This window comes from Cydia splendana, chromosome 17, assembly GCF_910591565.1.
Source record: "Cydia splendana chromosome 17, ilCydSple1.2, whole genome shotgun sequence".
Lineage (NCBI taxonomy): Eukaryota > Metazoa > Arthropoda > Insecta > Lepidoptera > Tortricidae > Cydia > Cydia splendana.
The window spans coordinates 3,268,274-3,288,624 of NC_085976.1; the positions used below are offsets into that span (position 1 = coordinate 3,268,274).

General features: G+C 38.1%; 4 protein-coding genes across 4 annotated transcripts; 1 reads left to right on the forward strand and 3 right to left on the reverse strand.

The window, feature by feature from the left end:
* Positions 1-27: 27 nt before the first annotated feature.
* Positions 28-8,774, reverse strand: LOC134798726 (putative elongator complex protein 1). The gene is made up of 8 exons (XM_063771114.1): positions 8,361-8,774; positions 7,635-7,857; positions 4,744-7,192; positions 4,350-4,516; positions 3,692-3,911; positions 2,377-2,581; positions 605-755; positions 28-133 (listed from the first exon to the last, which is right to left on the reverse strand). The coding sequence occupies exons 1-8, from the start codon at positions 8,700-8,702 to the stop codon at positions 69-71; spliced, it is 3,822 nt and encodes a 1,273-aa protein (XP_063627184.1). The 5' UTR covers positions 8,703-8,774; the 3' UTR covers positions 28-68.
* A 1,064-nt stretch (positions 8,775-9,838) lies between these two features.
* Positions 9,839-13,501, reverse strand: LOC134798635 (large ribosomal subunit protein mL65). Its single transcript, XM_063770998.1, has 5 exons — positions 12,990-13,501; positions 12,565-12,706; positions 11,799-11,940; positions 11,276-11,431; positions 9,839-10,899 (listed from the first exon to the last, which is right to left on the reverse strand). The coding sequence occupies exons 1-5, from the start codon at positions 13,430-13,432 to the stop codon at positions 10,130-10,132; spliced, it is 1,653 nt and encodes a 550-aa protein (XP_063627068.1). The 5' UTR covers positions 13,433-13,501; the 3' UTR covers positions 9,839-10,129.
* A 3,722-nt stretch (positions 13,502-17,223) lies between these two features.
* Positions 17,224-18,472, forward strand: LOC134798714 (eukaryotic translation initiation factor 2 subunit 2). The gene has a single exon (XM_063771098.1). The coding sequence runs from the start codon at positions 17,329-17,331 to the stop codon at positions 18,253-18,255; it is 927 nt and encodes a 308-aa protein (XP_063627168.1). The 5' UTR covers positions 17,224-17,328; the 3' UTR covers positions 18,256-18,472.
* Positions 18,473-18,779: 307 nt separating this feature from the next.
* On the reverse strand, positions 18,780-20,271 carry LOC134798709 (uncharacterized). The gene has a single exon (XM_063771093.1). It carries the CDS (start codon positions 20,110-20,112, stop codon positions 18,949-18,951), a length of 1,164 nt encoding a protein of 387 aa, XP_063627163.1. The 5' UTR covers positions 20,113-20,271; the 3' UTR covers positions 18,780-18,948.
* Positions 20,272-20,351: the final 80 nt, after the last annotated feature.

A 20,351-nucleotide genomic window follows, 5' to 3' on the forward strand; every position in this document is an offset into this window, starting at 1 on the left:
TTAAATACATTTTGAATGAATTTACAATATGCATTTTGTTTTCTGGGTGATCAATCTTCCTAGTTTTACTAGTTTAGGCCATCCAGCTTCCAGCTTATATCTTGAATAATAGGCGCTATCCTCATATGCGGTTCTGAAATAGAAAATTGAATTTTAATCAAAGTGTTAATAAAAGTCAAAAACATGAGTCATCGATAGAAATTGGATCAATGGTTCTGGAATGGGGTTAATAACTGTTAAAGGTTTGCATAGATGGCGCGATCATAGCTTGTCCCTTTTTCCATGTTTGGCTTAAAGGGCTCGCATTCGGGGCATAAAATACCATAAAATAAATCGACAATTCTAGGGATTGACAGGGCAAGCTATGCTGGCGTGTGCATACCTATCCATAGAATTTCAACCTTAGCAATCCGATTTAAGGTTCAAATTAGATTAGACATGTGAGTTATGTTAGAGACTCCCACGCTAAGTTCACACCGAGTTGGTACTTTCAGCAGTGACAATTTCTGCTGCTGTGTATGCCCTTGACCTAAAATTTGGCGGCCGCCTTATCGGGTCGGTACTCTATTGCCTTAAAAAATATACAAGAAAATAAAACACTTGCCAAGAGAGCCGATACCCTGCGGCAGCACGCTGCAGCCCTCAGGAACGTTGAGGGCCGCTATGGCGGCGTTGGTCGCCTCTATAACTAGCTCGTTCGTCCAAATGTCCTTGAAGCTGTCCTTCATCTCTTTTAGTAACTTTTCTAGGCATTTCTGAAACAAATTAATCATCTAAATCAGCGGTCGGCAACCTTTTAGCAGCCAAGGGCCACATAGTAGTTAAGGAAGTTGACGCGGGCCGCACTTTTGTTAATATGTGTGACTTTATCAGACGTTGATGTTTGACAATGTTACATACAAAATAGCCAGGGGGGCCCGCGGGCCGCTTGTTGCCGACCGCTTATCTAAATAGTAGAAATAAAATTTGACATCAGGTTGCTCAATGCGTGATTGCCTAAAAAGGCCTATTGCATGTGATTTGTTGCAAGGGCTGTAGAGCTCTTTAATCAGTATCAAAGACATATGTAACTTCGTATAAGACGAATAAAGTCTAAGGAAAAAACGTGCCTCGGAATTCAAGTAAAAGTCATTCTCGGATAGATGCCGCACACACCTTTAGCCTATCCTCGGCTAGATGGCGTGACGACACCGTTTCATATTTAACAATTTTAACACATAGATATCAGTGAATGAACATGGATCAAAATTATATAAAAATAATAAAATCATTTATCCATATATATACATTTTTTGATAACTTTATACGTTTTCATTTTGAGTTTTAGTCGTGTGTCGATAGATGGCAGTAAATTTACAGTGACAGGACCCCTCTATACTATCTATTCTTTTTGATCAGTATCATTCTTCTTTTGTTTTAGTATTTTTTTATTTAAGTACTATAGACAAAAGAATTCTAGTAGACACACACAGTTGAAAAATATATCGTATAGTCTGACGAAAAAGTGTAGAAATTAAAAAGTGGCAATACTGTAGGGTCGTCCCTTTCAAATCAATCTAAGAAAACGGGACGACACTACTGTATTGCCAGTTGCCACTTTTTAATTTCTACTCTTTTTGTCAGGCTACAGCAGCGATGTTGACTGCCATATTACTGTGTGTGCAACAGTGGTGATAGTTAGGATACGTTCTGTTTGAGAAATAAATGTCTTAAACCACAACGGGTAACTCGACAGTGACGTAAGCATATTGTTTTATGAGACAGTGTCAGACGTGGACAAATTTTATCATGGTCTGTACCTGTAAAAGAAACGCCTCGTGGTCCTTGTTGAGACAGCTCAGCGCTGTGTTGAGCTCTCTGGCCTGCAGTCTCAACTCGAGGGTAGATGTGATCAGGTTGTGTAAGGCCATCACTAGTGCGACGTCTTCGTATTGGGACTTCCTTTAGAGATGCGACTTTACACTCATGTTATTTATCATGGTACTATACCTGCAGAAGAAACGCCTCATGGTCCTTGTTGAGACAGCTCAGCGCTGTGTTGAGCTCTCTGGGCTGCAGTCTCAACTCGAAGGTCGACGTGATCAGGTTGTGTAAGGCCATCACTAGCGCGACGTCTTCGTATTGGGACTTCCTTTAGTGATGCGACTTTACACTCATGTTATTTATCATGGTACTATACCTGCAGAAGAAACGCCTCATGGTCCTTGTTGAGACAGCTCAGCGCTGTGTTGAGTTCACGAGCCTGCAGTCTCAACTCGAAGGTCGACGTGATCAGGTTGTGTAAGGCCATCACTAGCGCGACGTCTTCGTATTGGGACTTCCTTTAGTGATGCGACTTTACACTCATGTTATTTATCATGGACCATGGTACTATACCTGCAGTAGAAACGCCTCATGGTCCTTGTTGAGACAGCTAAGTGCTGTGTTGAGTTCACGAGCCTGCAGTCTCAACTCGAAAGTAGATGTGATTAGGTTGTGTAAGGCCATCACTAGTGCGACGTCTTCGTATTGGGAACCTTCCTTTAGCGACGCGACTTTGCGCTCGTGTTTTCTACGGTTTTTGCTTGAGCGGAAGGTGCGGCTGAAAAAGAATATCTTTTGATTAAATACAGGTAATTTAAATTCCGAGCGCAAGCGGCACGGATCATTTTGCCGTATTCTTAAATTGAACCCTAATGACATAGATAAACTATTCGATTGGAAATATGTGGTGTAGTGTCGTCGTTCGAACGCAACAGAGCAATTTTAACATCAAATTGAGCCCTTTACTTAAAAGAGTACGGTTCAATTTAGAGTGCAGCGAAATGTGCTATTTAAGAGCCCATCAACGTGCACACTAGCGCCACTGCTAAATAATGATTATTTAAATGTAACGATAGGTATTTAAAAAAGGTGGCCGCTACGTACTGTATTTTGTATTTAAGTACCTTTTGAATACATCAAACTAGTTTTTATGTTGCTGGATTCGTCAATCTATGCGTCCAAAGTTATAACGGCCGTTTTTGTTTTGAGTTCACAGATCGACGAATCCATGCAGCTACATAAAAACTAGTTTAATGTATTCAAAAGGTACTTAAATACATAATACAGTACGTAGCGGCCCCTTTTTAGGGTTCCGTACCCAAAGGGTAAAACGGGACCCTATTACTAAGACTTCGCTGTCCGTCCGTCCGTCCGTCCGTCCGTCCGTCTGTCACCAGGCTGTATCTCACGAACCGTGAGACAGTTGAAATTTTCACAGATGATGTATTTCTGTTGCCGCTATAACAACAAATACTAAAAACAGAATAAAATAAAGATTTAAATGGGGCTCCCATACAACAAACGTGATTTTTGACCAAAGTTAAGCAACGTCGGGAGTGGTCAGTATTTGGATGGGTGACCGTTTTTTTTTTGTTTTTTTTTTTTTGCATTATGGTACGGAACCCTTCGTGCGCGAGTCCGACTCGCACTTGCCCGGTTTTTTTAAATACCTGTCGTTAAATTTAAATAATCACGATTATTTAGCAGTGGCGCTAGTGTGCAACTGTGCACGTTGAAGGGGTCTTAAATATAGTTCTCAAAAAGTTCATGTAACTTGTTATGTACCTACATATTATGTAATAGAAAAAATGTATGAAGATTTTCAATTAAATTGCCTTGGCCATACGGTCGATATTTGAACCTTTCGCTTAAAATAGTAAAATTATACCCAGAACTACGCGAATTCGAAGACGCCACCGTGCTCCCAGCATCAGAGTACAAATCGCTGTCCTTATTGGCATAAGATATATCGATCTCTGGCGCGTTCCTCTTGGTTTCTCTGACGATGAAAAGACGGTCTCTGTGCTTGGTAAATGTACCCCAGTTTCGTTCGATTAGCTCTTGAAGATTTGTATATTCTTCCATCACAGCTGGCAGTAGTTGATCGTCTAGAAATGAGAGTAGTTATTAATATTTTGATACGGTTCTTGAACATGGCGCATCTCACTTGCGCATATGCAAGAGCCATAATGCCGGTTGTTGTGGAGGTTTTTAAAGGCGTATGTGGTGTTTTGGCAGATATGATGATATTGATAATTAAATACTCGTATTTGCGCATCAGCATTAATTCAAAAGGCTTAGTACAGTTAGTATTAATACCTATCTGATACGTCACTGCTATCACCTTGAAAAAGCCACACTGCATGATGTATCTACTATCTTGTACAGTCAAAGAATTTAATTTCCGTACCATTTGGTACCTTGTCACAGTGACAATCAATATGAAAGTCACTAAGACCTCATATTATTGTCACTGTGACAAGGACGAAATGGCACTGAAATTAAATTCCTTGAGCGTACATAAAAAAACAATGTTTCCAACATACCTTTAAGTTCACTAAGCTTGTACATGGAACAGAGTCGCAGGGCAGACTTAAATTGTCGGCTTTCAATAGCGTACTTGACTATCTCTGCTTTGTCGTTGCAAAACTGTTCTAATAATGTTAGTCCTTCTCCATGACGCTTTTCGTCTTTTAAACCGTTTGCCAGCTCCCTAGAAAATACATGATAATAATTATAAGAAATCTATAAAATTATTTATATGTGTTTTTACTGTTATTGTACTTAAAGCAACAGGAGCTACTAACAGGAAAAAGAGATGGAGATTAAGAGAGGCTCTCTATTGGTGGAGCTTTATGTCTTTCGCAACTAGCAACGACTATAATTACCAATTGATAGTACGTTCAGTGGTAATAATGTGATTTGATTGGCCATACATACCAGCATACAATGGATTGTTCATCCTTCGACCTCGTGCATAATAGTTTAACTACTAATTCCCATTCCAAAGCATCTTTATAACATTCAATAGCCTTTTCAATATTGTTGGCTCGTTCATAAATAATGCCCGCCTCAGTGTACTGTTTTTGTAGTCTCAAATGTAGTCCGAAATCTTCTGCTATTTCATTGTATATTGCGTCTCCATTAGTGAACAACCTTAAAGCTTCTCTGTACAGACTGTGATATTTCACGAACGTTTTTAACTCATCATTTTTATCTTGCCCACATTTAGCAAGACATTCTACTGCTCTGGTAAATCTTTTCAACAGTTTGTTTATAGAGAATCTCTTATAATTTTCTTCCATGCCATTAAATTCATTGAGCATTGGGACATATTCCTTGGGATCTTTTTGCGATTTATTAGCCACTAGAAGGACTAAATCGAAGTCATACATTCCTAAAGCTACATCGAAGAGTTGGTTAACGTCTACCATGTACAATAGGTACTTTAGGGCTTCATCTGAGCTTACAGGAAGCTTGCTACTAGTTTCTTTTGTTTTCAGATCTTTTATAACAGTCAAAGCTGATTCTAAAGCTTCAACATTATTCATCTTTACATAAGTTGTAATAATTGGCAAGATTTTCGTGTCTTTATCCGGCCTTTTCATCAAATGAGTTCTGATAGTTTCACAAATTCTTTGTATTTTAGAACTACTATCTCTTTTTTCGCCTTTTTTGTCGACGTAACTACTTGAATACATTGATTTAGTGACATCCGCATTTTCTAAGTCAGATAAGAATAAACTGAGCCATGTGTTATTTTGAATTGCTTCTAGAAAAATGTCTATGGATTTTTCAAACTTTTCAGGATCATGATCATACATCAGGTTTAGATTGATCCTTTGCTTTCTCATCAAATCAAACGCCTCATAATATTTACAATTATCTAGATACTCCCCTATAATTTTCAGAGAGAGAGGCCTTGGCTGTATCCCTTCCAGATTTCCTCTAGGCATTTGGAATACAGTCCTCGTTTCATTTGGTACAGCTATGACTAGCTTCGCGCCTCTCTCGATTTTTCTTTTATAAACATCAGATGATTCATTTTTCTGGTATACTTTTAATGCATTCAGGCCTGAGGGTGTTAGCTCGACGCATAAGAGCACATGCTGAAGAGTTGTCAATAAAAGGAAATGTGTATGAACAAAGAAAGAACTTACATTGTTTAAGATTTTTTCATCGTCTAAATACAATGTACCTTTATGTGTCAGGCTTAAAAAGTGAATTTCATCACTGACGTTTATTACATTGAAAGTGGGGCATGCAACTGAAAATGAAACGTCCTGTGGTTCCATGGATCCCCCTAATGTGTAAAGCATAATATCCCCATTAATAAGTTGAAGGTAAGCAGCCGAACTTTCATTAGGATGGGGCTCAATTCTTACTACAGGTTCTGGCAAAGACTCTGTATTTATTTTCGTAATTTCTCCAGACTTTATATTATACTCAGATATGAAATAACTGTTGTTATTGTCCACTTCAGAGCAGATTATAGTGTCAGTGTTCAACCAAAACCAATTGTAATATTGGAATGGGAAATTATACTTTTCCAACGTAAGTGTCTTGAATAATTCATATTTTAAAGGAAACTTTTCGGTTTGCCTGTAAAATTGTAGTTTATTATCTGTGGTACACACAAAGAATGTATTAGGATCGTGATCATTATCATCTTTTTTATCAGGGGCAAAATGAACAGAGTTTACACTTGAGTTTGACTCTATTTCAAGACTCGCCATAGGAGGAGGCACAACAGTTTGCCTAAACCCAGTAGCTAATGCTTTCTTCCCATCTATGACAACCACTACAGCATCATCATTACTGCATTTCCCTCTACTGTGATTGATATTCCAAATCCATGAATATGTATAATGCTGGCCATTACTTAAGACAAGATGCAATTTTTTGTTGTTAGCAACTTCAAAATCATTGTCCCAGATTATCTTGCTTATTTTCTGATAACTATTGAATGTTAGAGTTTGTTTAAGATACCAGTGATAGTTCCCAGTTGTAAATAACAGCAAACTGTGTGAGCTAGTTCCTTTATTATAGCATTGCAGTGCTATTATTTCAGAATCTGAACTCCAAGCTAGATCCTGGACCTCTGTCTGTGCGTCAACAGGTATATCGAAACCGCCATGTTTCAGACCATTCTTTTCAAAGAATGCTACCACATAATTGTCATTAATCTTTTGAGTTGTTGCGATGACATTACCGCTAGGTCGCCATGAGAGGTTAGCCTCCAAACCTGGTTGTTTTTCACTGGTGTATTGTAGATGGCCCTCTCTGTCAAAGACTTTGAATCGTCTGATGCCGTCCATGAGGAATCCTATTGCATACAGATTGCCATCTCCTCTCCAAGATATTTTAACTGCATTATTGGCATCTACATCTGTAAAGTAGAAATTTAGTGTTATAGAGTGATAGATCACTTAAATCCCTTTCTATCAATATCTAATAGCCCAAAAAAAAAATATCATGTAAGCAGCCATAGATTCATGACTTTAAGAATAGTTGCCTAAAGTCTCAAGTACAATCATTAGAAGAAAACAAATAAATTACCAACTGTTTGGCTTAGCTTTTAAAATAAGTGAAATAGATACTTGAACATAATCTGGTTATGGATTTAGTTGGGTTTACAGGCCCGGATTTAGAGATCTAGGGCCCCTAGAAACTTGGTATGGCACTCAGAATTTAGGTGGGCCCGCTTCCCCATCTCAGAACCATTGTTAGGTTGCCTGGGACCCAGGCCTTCTGTGGGCTTAAGCTGAAATCTGGCTCTGTTGGTTCATTGAAAAAAATTACTAGTTTAAGCAAAATTAATATAAACTTACCACCACTAATTTCAGTTTTCAATTTAGCAGCTTGCTTGCCTTCAGACCCATGAAACTGAGTTTCCTTCTTGCCCCACCCCACTGTGATAAACTGCTTCTCTCCAAATTCATGGTCCAAAATGGTTGTCTCATGAATGGGATCAAATGTGCAGGACATCAGAATGGTGTTCATGTCTTTTGTTACCAGAACTAGCAGTTCTTGGTCTGGACTCCACTCCATTGCCTGTAAAAAATAAATTATTTGTCAGCTCAACTTACGTGTCAATCACATCAAAACAAACACACACAGAAAGTACATAACTTAATTCAGTGGCGTAGCTAGGCGTGGGCGAAGTGGGCCGTCGCCCACGGCCTCGCGCCCTAAGGGGGGCCTCCCGCGAGGCCCCTTCGGGCACAGTGAAAGAAAAGGGCCTCGCAGATGCGACTTCGCTCACGGCTAGATTAGTTCACGCTACGCCACTGACTTAATTAGATAATACCTACAATAATGTACAAAATCAGCCTCTCATGCGGTAAAATGAGACCTCCAGATTAAGGGAGATAGAATAAGACACTGCACTTGACGATTTTAGCCTGGACGAATGTTTGAAAGGTACTACATTCATTTAAAAACGTTTAAGTGGATAACATTACACTACTATAAAGAAAAAAACCGACACGTATACTGCCATCACGACCAGTTTATTCAAGCTCGTAAAATATGATATTTAAAAATGGAGATCTTACCAATAATCCAGCCTGACAGACCCCAGCAAGCTCGCAGCTGGTCCCCAACTCAGAAATCGTGTACAACTCGCCATTCGCAAGCCCCACACACAAGGCATTCGACAACGACAAGTACGTTACATTAACTGGACTGTTCTCCGGAGACGCCAGCTCATTTAAATCCTTAGTCCACTTCACCGCACCATCTTCATCGAAGTTACTCACTATAAGGTTATGTGAACATGAGTACAATTCTCCAGTGAAATTGCCTTCGCCATGACCGTAACAGAATGTGGCGAGCTGGTCCTCACTGTTCGTAACCAGGTTGCGCACGTTTACGTGCCAAAGTTCCAAATTTTTCATGATTTATAGTTTTACCGAACGTATACACAAACATACCCCTCCAACACGTTGTGTCAACTTGACAATGACATTTGACGTTGACGCAACTGCGCGCTGCGCCTACTTTTTTTTTTTTAAACAATTATGGCCTGGATGCGAGTCCTTTAAGCCAGCGCTGCGCCTACTATGAGGGTATGTTCAAAAACAAAGCATTGGTTAGAGTTGGAGATCCGTAGTTTGTGGGGTTCCGTAACAGCGTAACAGGCACTGCAAAAGTGGAAACTTTGTTAATTTTGATACGATTAATTGGAGTGTGGCCTTTTTTTCAACTTATTAAATTGTACATGTCGCTGTATAAAATAGGGATCATGACTGTAGCCTGAAATCACTGTTTGTCTTTGTCATTCTAACAACTATATTTGTTAAAAAGAGATAAACAAAGATTACGGGTTACAAGTTTTTTATAGGAAAACTCGACTCTGGGCCAGGATTTACTATATACCACTTACAATTTTTTACAAGAGTAAATCGGCAACACCGGTCAAAATGCTGCTCATCATTGGTTCAGCAAGTGTCAATCGCATAATGTTGCCAGTTTTCAACGGAACATTTATAATACTTTTACAGTCGCGTTTTATGAAGCCACAAGTTCGCTGTTTGCCTCTCTTTCTAACAAATTGGTTCTGGTTGTAACTTATAGAGTAAAACGCGACGCTGTCCGTTCTTCCTCATTTGATTCAGGAACTATACTCAACTAGTATGTACCCTGACGGTTTTCTAGTAGACCTGCAAGGGCTTACATGTGATCTATCCGAGTCACCGGATGATATCTGCTAATCTGCTATCTTGCCAGGAGTGACAGGGAAATAAAATAACATACTTTCCTCTGTTAGCACCCATACTATGGCCACAGCCAGGTACCTGCGACGGGTTGAGGCGGTGGACTCTATTGCTAAGGCAATACGGTTTAAAAAATAAATTACTTTTATTCACATTAAACGGCATAAAAATATCTTTTATGGGGCCTACTTCATCATCATCAACTTAAGAGTTATTCTCTTGTCGGTGGAGTATCTTCCAGCTTTCCCTATCCTGCGCCAGCTCTTATCACATTATCTGGGGCCTACTTATCACATACAAATAAAAAACTTCTAATATTAAATCATTTTTTTATTAGTAAGACCAAAACTAATGATTACTAGATTTAAATAAAGGAAAACGATGTTCTTTGTGTAACATCATATTTCTTGGCATTTTGTAATGTTTTTCCTAACATTGTAAAAAGTGAATGCTTTTGAATACCTTGTTACACTAAATAGCATTGAAAGGGGGTCACTTCGTATGGAACTTCCCAATCAAAGTGTTACCTTTTCACTGAGTTACTATATCATTTAGCGAAACATTACATAGTGCCAAAAAACATCAAACATTACCTTCCTTTACCCTATTCATACTTTAGGATAGTAAGTCGTCTCAAACTTCTTTCGGGCCTTAGGATACGGCCTGAGTACCTTCGGAATATACGGAGGAAGATGGTCACTAAGCCTTCGTTTGTATGGGTTAATACCAAGCTCGAATGGTCTTCGCTTCTTCTCAAAGAACCTAGTATTATGCTGAATCTTGTAAATACGCTCCCAGAGATATGTTTCTGGGGGTAGTAAATGCTTGGGTCTGTTTGATACTAAATGCTTATATGTTTCTTCAAGCCAACATCTTCTGTTGTCATCTTCAATATCAGCAATAACTGATTCTTCCTTATCTAAGTAAGGCTTCAAGTCATAATCTCTTTCTTCCGGAGTGTTCATATAGAACTGAACGAGCATTTTCAAGACATTTTCATTGAGGCCTTTCACTTTTCCATCTTCAATTGTGTCAAACAGTTTCATAGGCTGTGTACCGAAGCAAACATTATGCTTCGGGTTTGTGTCTATATGCTCATTATGCATAAGCATAGTATTGAGTTGGTACGCGTATAAAGACCAAATCTGCCCGTTAGTGATCACTGTTTGTGTTGCTAAAGGATAGGTCAAGTCGTTGAATGTTGTGAACCCTTGATAGTTGGCCTGGGCTGACAGCCAACCGAAACTGGCCTTAATTGCTTGGCAGTGAAGAGCCTCTATATTGTCCTCGGGTCCAAAGGATTGTTTTCTGCTGAGTAAATGGCCGCGGCCGTGGATGGAAAGTAAGCCGAACTCGTCATAGTCACCGGGCCAATAACCTGCGGAAAAAAAATGTTAATTTTAATTTAGGTACATATTTTAGTTGACTAAAACTATGGCTAAGGAAATAAAAAAAAATATGGGCGCAACGTAGAGGCTCCAGTGCCCGACACAGCTCCAATAATCGACATTTTCAATCATAATGTCATAGCAATAAAGTTGACAGCAAGGTGTCGAAATATTGGGTCTTAACTCTTTGGGTCTTGTTGCCTGATTTAAATTTCTAAATAAATAAATTAACATGTCGATTATTGGGATTTTTAATATACACTTTACAAGCCATGCAAGTGAGTCTTTAAATCAAAATTTATTTATATTAGTTGTCAACTTGTCACAAAGAAGTAAGGCAACATAATAAGGCCAATTTTCTGTTACCTGGTATGTTGGTAGCATGCCTTAGAGACATTACATATCCCACATTTTGCGGCACATATGTGAATTTCGGCACTTTGAACTCTAGATTTGTGGCTTCGCTGTATGGCATCAAAGGCTTTAGAGGTAAATGGCCTCTGAGCGCTAGCAGTGGCTTCCCTGAAATGTTAATACATGTAACATTTTATTCTTACTGTAGCTTAATAGGAAAAGTGAAATTACACAATTAAAAAGCATGGCCAATTGACTGAATCAAATTATAATTAATTTTAGCATGGAGAAAGTTAAGACTTTGAAAATTGTTTCTGAAATTTCTGAAATGCAGACCCAATAGCAAACTATATGGGACCATGGTCACTGTTAATCATAAGTAACCATTTCCTATTTGTACCCCTGAATTTGAGCCCTGGGGATAGGTGAGGTGAGGCCAAATGGAAATGTTTTTTTATTAAACTTGAAGTCATTTTTATGAATAACCCACTACAAGTTTAAGGGTCACGGTAGACTTGTTTGGGCTATTGATTACCTAAATACTGCACTGCTCTATCTTTTGGCTCTAATAACTTATCCCTCTGCCAAGGGAACTCGGCTCTTTTGCGGATTACTCTTCTAGAGGGGTGTACACCCCCCACAAACCAGAATGCTTCATGCCGGGGATCATAATCCACCTAGAATTAAAGAGAAACATTTTAATAATTGCATAAGTCTAAATAATAAAAATTGTCATAAGACTTTGTCAAAAGATTGCTGTCCAAATGAATAATTAGTCTTTTGATTTCATTTCAATTAATGAATACACTACTCATTAGTCTATATTCATACTTAGGTAATGATTGTTTGAAAGAATTTTGTAAAAAAATGCATCAGGCTAAGTAGTAAGTGCTAATGCTTCAATGGAGCTGGTTGAGTGTTACAATATTTAACTGTCATGAAAATTATAAATACTTAATTTTATATCAGGGTCAAGTTAGGTAATAGTACATTACGGTACAAGTGCGGAAAGTAGGAAATTCGCAACGAGTGGCGATAAATTGAAACACAACCAAAGGGGGTTTAAATCAACACGAGTTGCGAATTACCTTTTCGCACGTGTATTGTACAATGTTTTACAGTACAATATGGCCCTTTAAATTTATGAGATAGGCACGTATTGTCCTTAATCCTGCCCTAGGGCGGTAAAGTAGCTCCATATGTACTGTTAATATTGTAACACCCAACCAGCTTAATTGAAGCAACATCAAAAGTTTCTTAAAAAAATATTAAAAGAATGCTTCAAGGAATATTGAACATACCTGAGCTGGCAATATGTGTGGTACTTTATCTGATAAATTATTGCTGATTATCCTGTTCACCTGTCTGGCAATGTTTTTAGACAAGGCATCCTCTTTTTGATGTTCTACAGATTTTGTAGTGTCAGTAGGTGTGAAATTACGCCTGGAAGTTAAGAGTGTAATAAATGAGTTATTAAAATTAATAGTGTCTTAATGATTTTATCTATGAGTGACATCTTTTCAACCTTCAATAACTCCATGAGAGTTCTAAACTTTATTTATTTATTTATTTAATCTTTATTGCACAAAAGAAAAACCTTATAGTACAAAAGGCGGACTTAATGCCATAAGGCATTCTCTACCAGTCAACCTTAAGGCTAAGTAGAGAGATTGTGAGCGGTGCTACAATTACAACAGCAAAAATTAATTAGAGTAATAAAACTTACTGCAAGCCTTCATGTTCTATAGCAATAGCATCCTCCACTAATGTCTTGATCTCCGCTACTACACCGTCCGCAGCGGGGGCCACTTCTGCGTACAAATCTGGCAGTTTATCTTGAGCTACAAAGTGTGTTCTTGTGTAACATTTCACCAGAGGCAGGGCGTTATATGGCACCTTGTCCTCCGTTAACATAACAGAACCCCAACCGTAATAACGGGGCAAGTTTAAAGCTATCTGCTTCTCCTCGACAGTCTTCAAATTCTTTATATTGTCATGTTTAGCTTCCCTCTTTCGAAGCTTCTTGCCTTCATTAGAGACATCCAGAATTGGCGGATATTCCGGGGTTTCTGTATACTCATTTTCATCAAGCGCTACTGCCTGAGAAGATCTTCTGAGCAATACCTTTTTTAGTCTTGGAAACGTTCTATGAACTTTCATAAAATTCATTTTAGATAGCCATTTATTAATTCCTCAGTTTATTTTTGATGGCGAATTTCGATATTTTGAGGTTATGTAAGATTTTGACTTTTTTTTTACAATTATGGCCTGGATGCGAGTCCTTTAAGTGAAGCCAAAGCAAGGCCTATTGACTTCCTTGGAATGACGTGACCCTTCATAATTGTACATGTGTGCTCCGTTCCTAGAGGAAGATTGCCAGTAATTTCCAATTTAAATATTTTACTACAGCAACATTGCTAGAACTGGCTTTGTCTATACGATTTCTAGGAACAAATCCAATTATTTTATCAAATATATTTTGATTTGTATTTTATGAAGTAGTCGAAGTCATATGTAAATTATTATCTATTTCTGTTTGTCTTTGTCTATGTTCATAAAATCTATGAAGGTAGATGTGCCTCTACCCTCCATGATAAAATTAAAAAAAAACTTTGTCAATGGGCCTCTTTGATAGGCCTTGATTTGGGTCTGGCCGGTAAGAACATAGGCAAGACAAAAGTCTGTAATGTCAATGCTGTCATTAAAGTCATTTAACGCAAAAATATCAGTTTTCATATAAAACGATTTATTCACTTGAAATATATTTATTTACCTATTAATTTTAAAAATAAAAACTATTCATATGTACGAGCAACATATCTAAATGCGTCTTCGCACAGACTTAGTTAAATTTAAACCGTTGTAGTAAACCAGAAACAGCGATAATTTCAAGGTAAGAAATACATATATTAATCTTTAAATAAAAATGAGCGTACTAATTGCCAAATTCAAATATAATAATTTAATCTTACTATCCCCGTAAGTCCCGCGGACGCTATATCGCGTCCGAAATTTTAATCAAAATTCATGATATATGTAAAACCTCACATTGTTTAAGCTGGTAAATTTAGACCCGATAGCAATTCGCGACGTTAGTAATTAGGCAGTTAGATTATATTGTTTAATTTGTGACTGTTTTGTTTTAGAGAGTGAATCAACAGATGGCTTGAGCGTGAGATAACAATATAATCCTGGGCCGTCATATGATTTCTTGGAAAAAGCTCAAAGGGCACGTATCTGCCGCATATCCAGACTAGTATCCCGGTGACCAAGAACGCTGCGCGGAGCTGTGAAGCAGAAAATGTCCGATAACCGGATAGATGTAATAACAACTTGTAACCATTTGCCATATCAATGTATGTATTCATATGTATTGCTACTAACACATATACTGCATATATACAGTAATTCTAATAGGAATGAAAATATTTATATCTTAATATACTTTTTTGTTACCTTTTATACTTGACGAATTTCTAAATATAGTACCTGGCTAATCATTACCTTTTAACGTATTCATTTATTTATTTGTGATATGCTAATTTAAGAGCCCATCAACGTGCACACTAGCGCCGCTGCTAAATAATCGTGATTATTTAAGTTTAATGACAGTATTTAAAAAAGGGGGCCGCTACGGACTGTATTGTGTATTTAAGTACCTTTTGAATACATCAAACTAGTTTTTATGTTACTGGATTCGTCAATCTACGCGTCCAAAGTTAAAACGGTTGTTTTTGGTTTGAGCTCATAGATCGACGAATCCAGCAACATAAAAACTAGTTTGGTGTATTCAAAAGGTACTTAAAGGCTACAAATATAATGACCACCTAAAAATACTTTGGTACCCTAAATAAAAAAATCATGCTTACCAAAAAAAATTACTGAACACCAAAAAAATAAGGCCTAAAAATACAAAAGTACCACCACTTTAATTACGACTGCACTTCAAATTGTATTCAAATACCAAATATATTGAATGATCACCAAAAATCATTAATGATCACCAAATCTTGAAGACCAAATTAATGCGATATTTTCACCTAAATAAACCACTATGATTACCAAAAAATTTATACATATTACCAAATAAAGTAAACTGATGCCAAAATTACTAGCCCCTCCCGCTCAACCCCCCGTAGCCCGCACCGCATACCTACCTAACCTAATCTACTTTTCTAGTAGCATTTCGTTATGCTACTAGAAAAGTAAGTTAAACTGCTATCAGTTAAGTGGGTTAGGTTAGGTTAGCACTGCGACCCTTACAGAAACGAAATGGTACTAGAAAAGTAGGTTAGGTTAAGTTTCAACTGCTACCCATACAGATACGAAACACTACTAGAAAAGTGGGTTAGGTTAGGTTTGAACTGCGACCCTTACAGAAAAGAAATGCTACTAGAAAAGTGGGTTAGGTTAGGTTTGAACTGCGACCCATACAGAAACGAAATGCTACTAGAAAAGTGGGTTAGGTTAGGTTTGAACTGCGACCCTTGCAGAAAAGAAATGCTACTAGAAAAGTGGGTTAGGTTAGGTTAGAACTGCGACTGTTACAGAAATAAAATGCTACTAGAAAAAGGTGACGAAGTGTATTAATTAATTTAATAGGATAACGATATATTAAATGATTGCACATTTTTAATTAAAATGTGGTTACAATTTTGTGATCATTTACTATTTTTGCGTTTACAATGATTATTTTGGAGCCATTTGCTTTAATAGGATAGCAAGATTTAAAAATTTGGTTATCATTTTACATTAAAATGGAGTTCTAATTTTGGTGGTCATTTACTATTTTTGGGTTTACAATGATTATTTTGGTGTCATTTTCTTTAATAGGATAGCAAGATGTAAAAATTTGGTTATCATTTCACATTAAAATGGGGATTGATATTTGGTAATCATTGACTATTTTTGGGTTAATAATGATTATTTTGGTGTCATTTCCTTTAAAAGGATAGTAAAATGTAATAAAATTGGTAATCATTTCACATTAAAATGGTGTTATAATTTTGGTGATCATTCATGATTTTAGGGTGGTAAAATAGATTTTTTTGGTATTAAATTTTATTAAATCTGGTGATCAGTTAAATAGCAGCCGTACTTAAATACACAATACAGTCAGTAGCGGCCCCCTTTTTGAAATACCTGTCACTAAATTCAAATAATCACGATTATTTAGCAGTGGCGCTAGTTTGCACGTTGATGGGCTCTTAAAAACCTGACCCCAACAAAAAAGAAAAAATACAAAAAAAGATTCCCTCTCCGGGATTCGAACCCAGGACCATTAGCTTCCTGAACAGGATTACTGCCAATATCCGCTAGGCTAAACGGGTTGTCAATTCTAATTACAATGGTATCCTACCAGAGCGCTAGTAGTATAAACGAACTTTTGAAAGGGACATTTTTTTGTATGGAGTTATCGTTCTTCTCCTAGTGAGTATTATATTCTTTGAGCCAAAGCCAAATTATTTTGACATTTAAAAGGCGTTTTTTAAGAAAGTTAACTAACAAATTATTTTTCATCACACTTGCTCGGAAAAGATGTATTTACACGTAGGGCTTGCGGGCGGGAAATTGAATTTTTCGCCCTAGGGCGGAAAAAATCTTTTCCGAGCAAGTGTGATGAAAAACACTTATTTACACGTAGGGCTTGCGGGCGGGAAATTGAAATTTTCGCCCTAGGGCGGAAAAGTGTTTTATACAGAAGTTTGTTTTTATTAATTCTCCTTTTTTTCCTTACAAGTGTGATGAAAAACATTGTGTGTGCCACGGGCGGTAAAGAAATTCCGAACTCGTGAACATTTTAAGCCCTCGCTTCGCGTCGGGCTTAAAATTGACACTCGTTCGTAATTTCTTATTTCCCGCCCTTAATACACAATGTACTATTTGAGCATGGTATTGAAAGGCGTGTCATTATAAAGTGGGCAATGAAAACAAACTGCTCTTTTTGTTGAGACGTTGTCAGCCCTGACAAAAGCTGATGCAATTTGTGATTTGACAGGACCAACCTGCCAGGGATTTATAACCAAGTTTCGTATCAAGTGTGACTAGGATTTTTTTAAATAACCATGGATGATGATATGATATTCGATCCTTCTCTGAAGAAAAAGAAGAAGAAGAAGACTGGCTTCGACATGGACGCCGCACTCGCGGAACAGGGTGAGAGCACGAGCATGGAGGCTCCCGTGGACACGGGTGACGTCGACGTGCCAGAGGACGATAACCTTGATTTAGACAACTTCGGTAAAAAGAAGAAGAAGAAAAAGAAGACCTTTAACTTGGAAGATATCGAGAATGCGTTGCCGGACACGAGAGAAGAGAGGCCTCCGGCCGAGGAGCCCCTGCAGGAGGAAGAGGTGGTGGACGACCTGGACTTGGACATAGACTTTACGGCCAAGAAAAAGAAGAAGAAGAAAACCGTGGACGAGCTGATGGCGGAGGAGGAGGGTCGCGACGAGGAGAAGGAGAACGTTGAGGACGTGCACGGGGTCTGGGTGGGCTCCGACCGCGACTACACGTACGACGAGCTGCTCGAGCGCGTCTTCGACATCATGCGCGAGAAGAACCCCAGCATGGTCTCCGGCAAGAAGCAGAAATTCATCATGCGACCTCCTCAAGTCGTTAGAATTGGCACAAAGAAGACATCCTTTGCCAACTTTACAGAAATTTGCAAAACATTACATCGTCAGCCTAAGCATTTACTAGACTTTTTACTGGCCGAGTTAGGTACCAGCGGATCTGTAGACGGTAACAGCCAGCTTATCATCAAGGGTCGCTTCCAACAGAAACAAATAGAGAATGTGTTACGTCGGTATATCAAGGAATATGTCACATGCCATACTTGTCGCTCCCCTGATACCATTTTACAGAAAGATACTCGGTTGTTCTTCCTTCAGTGTGAGACCTGTGGGTCCCGTTGTTCTGTCGCTAGCATCAAGTCCGGTTTCCAGGCTGTCACTGGCAAGCGTGCAGCCATGCGTGCAAAGACTGCATAGAACATTAGTGCTTAGTGATAAAACAAATCACGGATCTGGGGTACATGCAGCTATCTATCTTCCTTGCTTCATTTCTACTGTAAATCTGGTGCTGATCTTTGTATATGAATGCCTGTGCAATTGCAAGTTAGGTAGATATGAATAAATAATATATGAAGATAATGTGTATCTTCAAATTTGTATTATGATGAATATTATTAAATATTTGGTTTCAAGCGGCATTTGATTATTCTTTGCTCCTTAGATGTTTTTTGCATCTAATTATGTACATTGAAATATGAAGTGAAGGAAGGGTGATGAAACTATAATTGTAATTTTTGATTGTGAAACATCTGTGGAACAGTGCATTTACATGGATGTTAACCCATTAAATTGTAATTATTTCTATATTTATCTGGATGTACCTCATTCCAGTCCCTATATTTATGTATAGCTCACTTCTGTATTATTCTCATTACACAATGTTTTATACATATTAGTTTTATTTGATCTACCTACTATTTTTATACAAATAAAAAAGAATGTTAGAATAAACACTTTATTAGGTATGTAAAAAGAAAAACGTAACATATCAAAAAGTAAACATCTTCAATAAAATTTTAAACATAAACAATGTAAAAGTATAACAGATAACAATAGTATAATTGTAAATTTTTGGCCAATTTGTTATTGGGTATATACAAAATGAGATTATCAGTTGTTACAAATAATTTGAGGTTTGTAATCGGGCTTAACAGCCTTGGCAAGGCTCTCAGCATACAAATCCAGACGCTGTGTCATTGTGAAACCCCATTTATCTTTGACCTGACGACAAAGATTCAAGTCCATTCGTGCAATCAGCAATCCATCCTTGACTCTAGACAAACCAGGAGTTCTGCAGCCATCAGGGGCGGTCACATAGCTTGAACCATAGAAATGGCCAAACTCCTTGTGAGCTGGTTTTCCGTCTCCTGAAGTAAACTCATTGGGAAATTGTTCTGTTCCAACCCTGTTAATGGCAGCAGTGAAGTAGCTATTGGCAATGGCAGCGTTGCGGGCCTCCACTGCCCAGAGATGTTCACTCAAGCCGGCCACTGTAGCCGATGGGTTAAACACAATCTCTGCTCCATTTATACCAAACATCATCCAGTTCTGAGGATGATGGCGGCCATAGCAAATGTTTATAGCAATCTTGCCATACTTGGTCTGGAAAACAGGGTGGCCTGTGTTGCCTTCAAAATAGTAGGTGGACTCATTGAAGTCTCCAACTCTAGGAATGTGATTCTTCCTATGCTTTCCAATAACTTTCCCCTGTTCATTAATGACTACAGCAGTATTCCAAATAGTTTCACCATGGGCATCATCTCTTTCAAGAATAGGAGACACTATGACCATGTCATACTTTATAGCCAAGTCTTTTAAAAATTGGGTACTTGGTCCTTCTTCAGCAGATTCCGCAAACTCGCACCAAGGCTGCTTCTCTCTAGTACAAAACGCAAACGGCATACTCCATGCTTCTTGTAAACATAAGACATTTACCCCTTCTTCGCCAGCTGCAGTGATAAGTTTCCGAATTTTGTTAAATATAGCCTCTCTCTGTGCTACTATAGGTTTATCAGTAGTTGTGCCAATTGAATGTTGAACTACCCCCACTTTCACTAGTCTTGGGTTTCTAGTTTCTTCTTGCTTCGCAGGAAATTCATAAGCAGCAATATCAAAGGAGTTTTCAGTAGCGAATTGTTTGTTGCTTTCTTTAATTTTTATTGCGTGGTGATCAGTTCTTCCATAGTGAATTCTATTAAATTCATTCAGTGCCAGACCCGAAAGTGAACTCGCTACAAGCTCATCAAGGCTTACAAGTTCAGAAGAAGCTGCCATATTATTTAGATTTTTATTGTGAATGAACTTTAAAACGCACGATACTACAAAAGAAAAGTTAGCAGTAACTCAAAGACAACATAACAACTGCCACTGGAAGAACTGGAACTAATCCAAAAGTTGTGTAGCGAACAAACAAACTTTATCTTATCTTATCTAGGCGTAGGCGACCCCTCCCACCTCCTCATAAGGTGATTAGAGCCATTAGAGGAGTAGAACAAAAAAAAAAACGAATGTGG

What these genes read in the sequence shown, in the direction of transcription:
- LOC134798714 (XM_063771098.1), top strand. Translation starts at nt 17,329, where the DNA reads ATGGATGATGATATGATATTCGATCCTTCTCTGAAGAAAAAGAAGAAG.
- LOC134798635 (XM_063770998.1), bottom strand. Translation starts at nt 13,432, where the DNA reads ATGAATTTTATGAAAGTTCATAGAACGTTTCCAAGACTAAAAAAGGTA. An exon ending in CACACATATTGCCAGCTCAG is followed by an intron (nt 11,941 to 12,564) that starts GTATGTTCAATA and finishes CTTTAATTCTAG; the next exon opens with GTGGATTATGATCCCCGGCA. An exon ending in GCATGCTACCAACATACCAG is followed by an intron (nt 10,900 to 11,275) that starts GTAACAGAAAAT and finishes TTTTTTCCGCAG; the next exon opens with GTTATTGGCCCGGTGACTAT.
- LOC134798709 (XM_063771093.1), bottom strand. Translation starts at nt 20,112, where the DNA reads ATGGCAGCTTCTTCTGAACTTGTAAGCCTTGATGAGCTTGTAGCGAGT.
- LOC134798726 (XM_063771114.1), bottom strand. Translation starts at nt 8,702, where the DNA reads ATGAAAAATTTGGAACTTTGGCACGTAAACGTGCGCAACCTGGTTACG. An exon ending in TCTGTCAGGCTGGATTATTG is followed by an intron (nt 7,858 to 8,360) that starts GTAAGATCTCCA and finishes TATTTTTTACAG; the next exon opens with GCAATGGAGTGGAGTCCAGA. An exon ending in GCAGGGTATCGGCTCTCTTG is followed by an intron (nt 134 to 604) that starts GCAAGTGTTTTA and finishes TTTCTATTTCAG; the next exon opens with AACCGCATATGAGGATAGCG.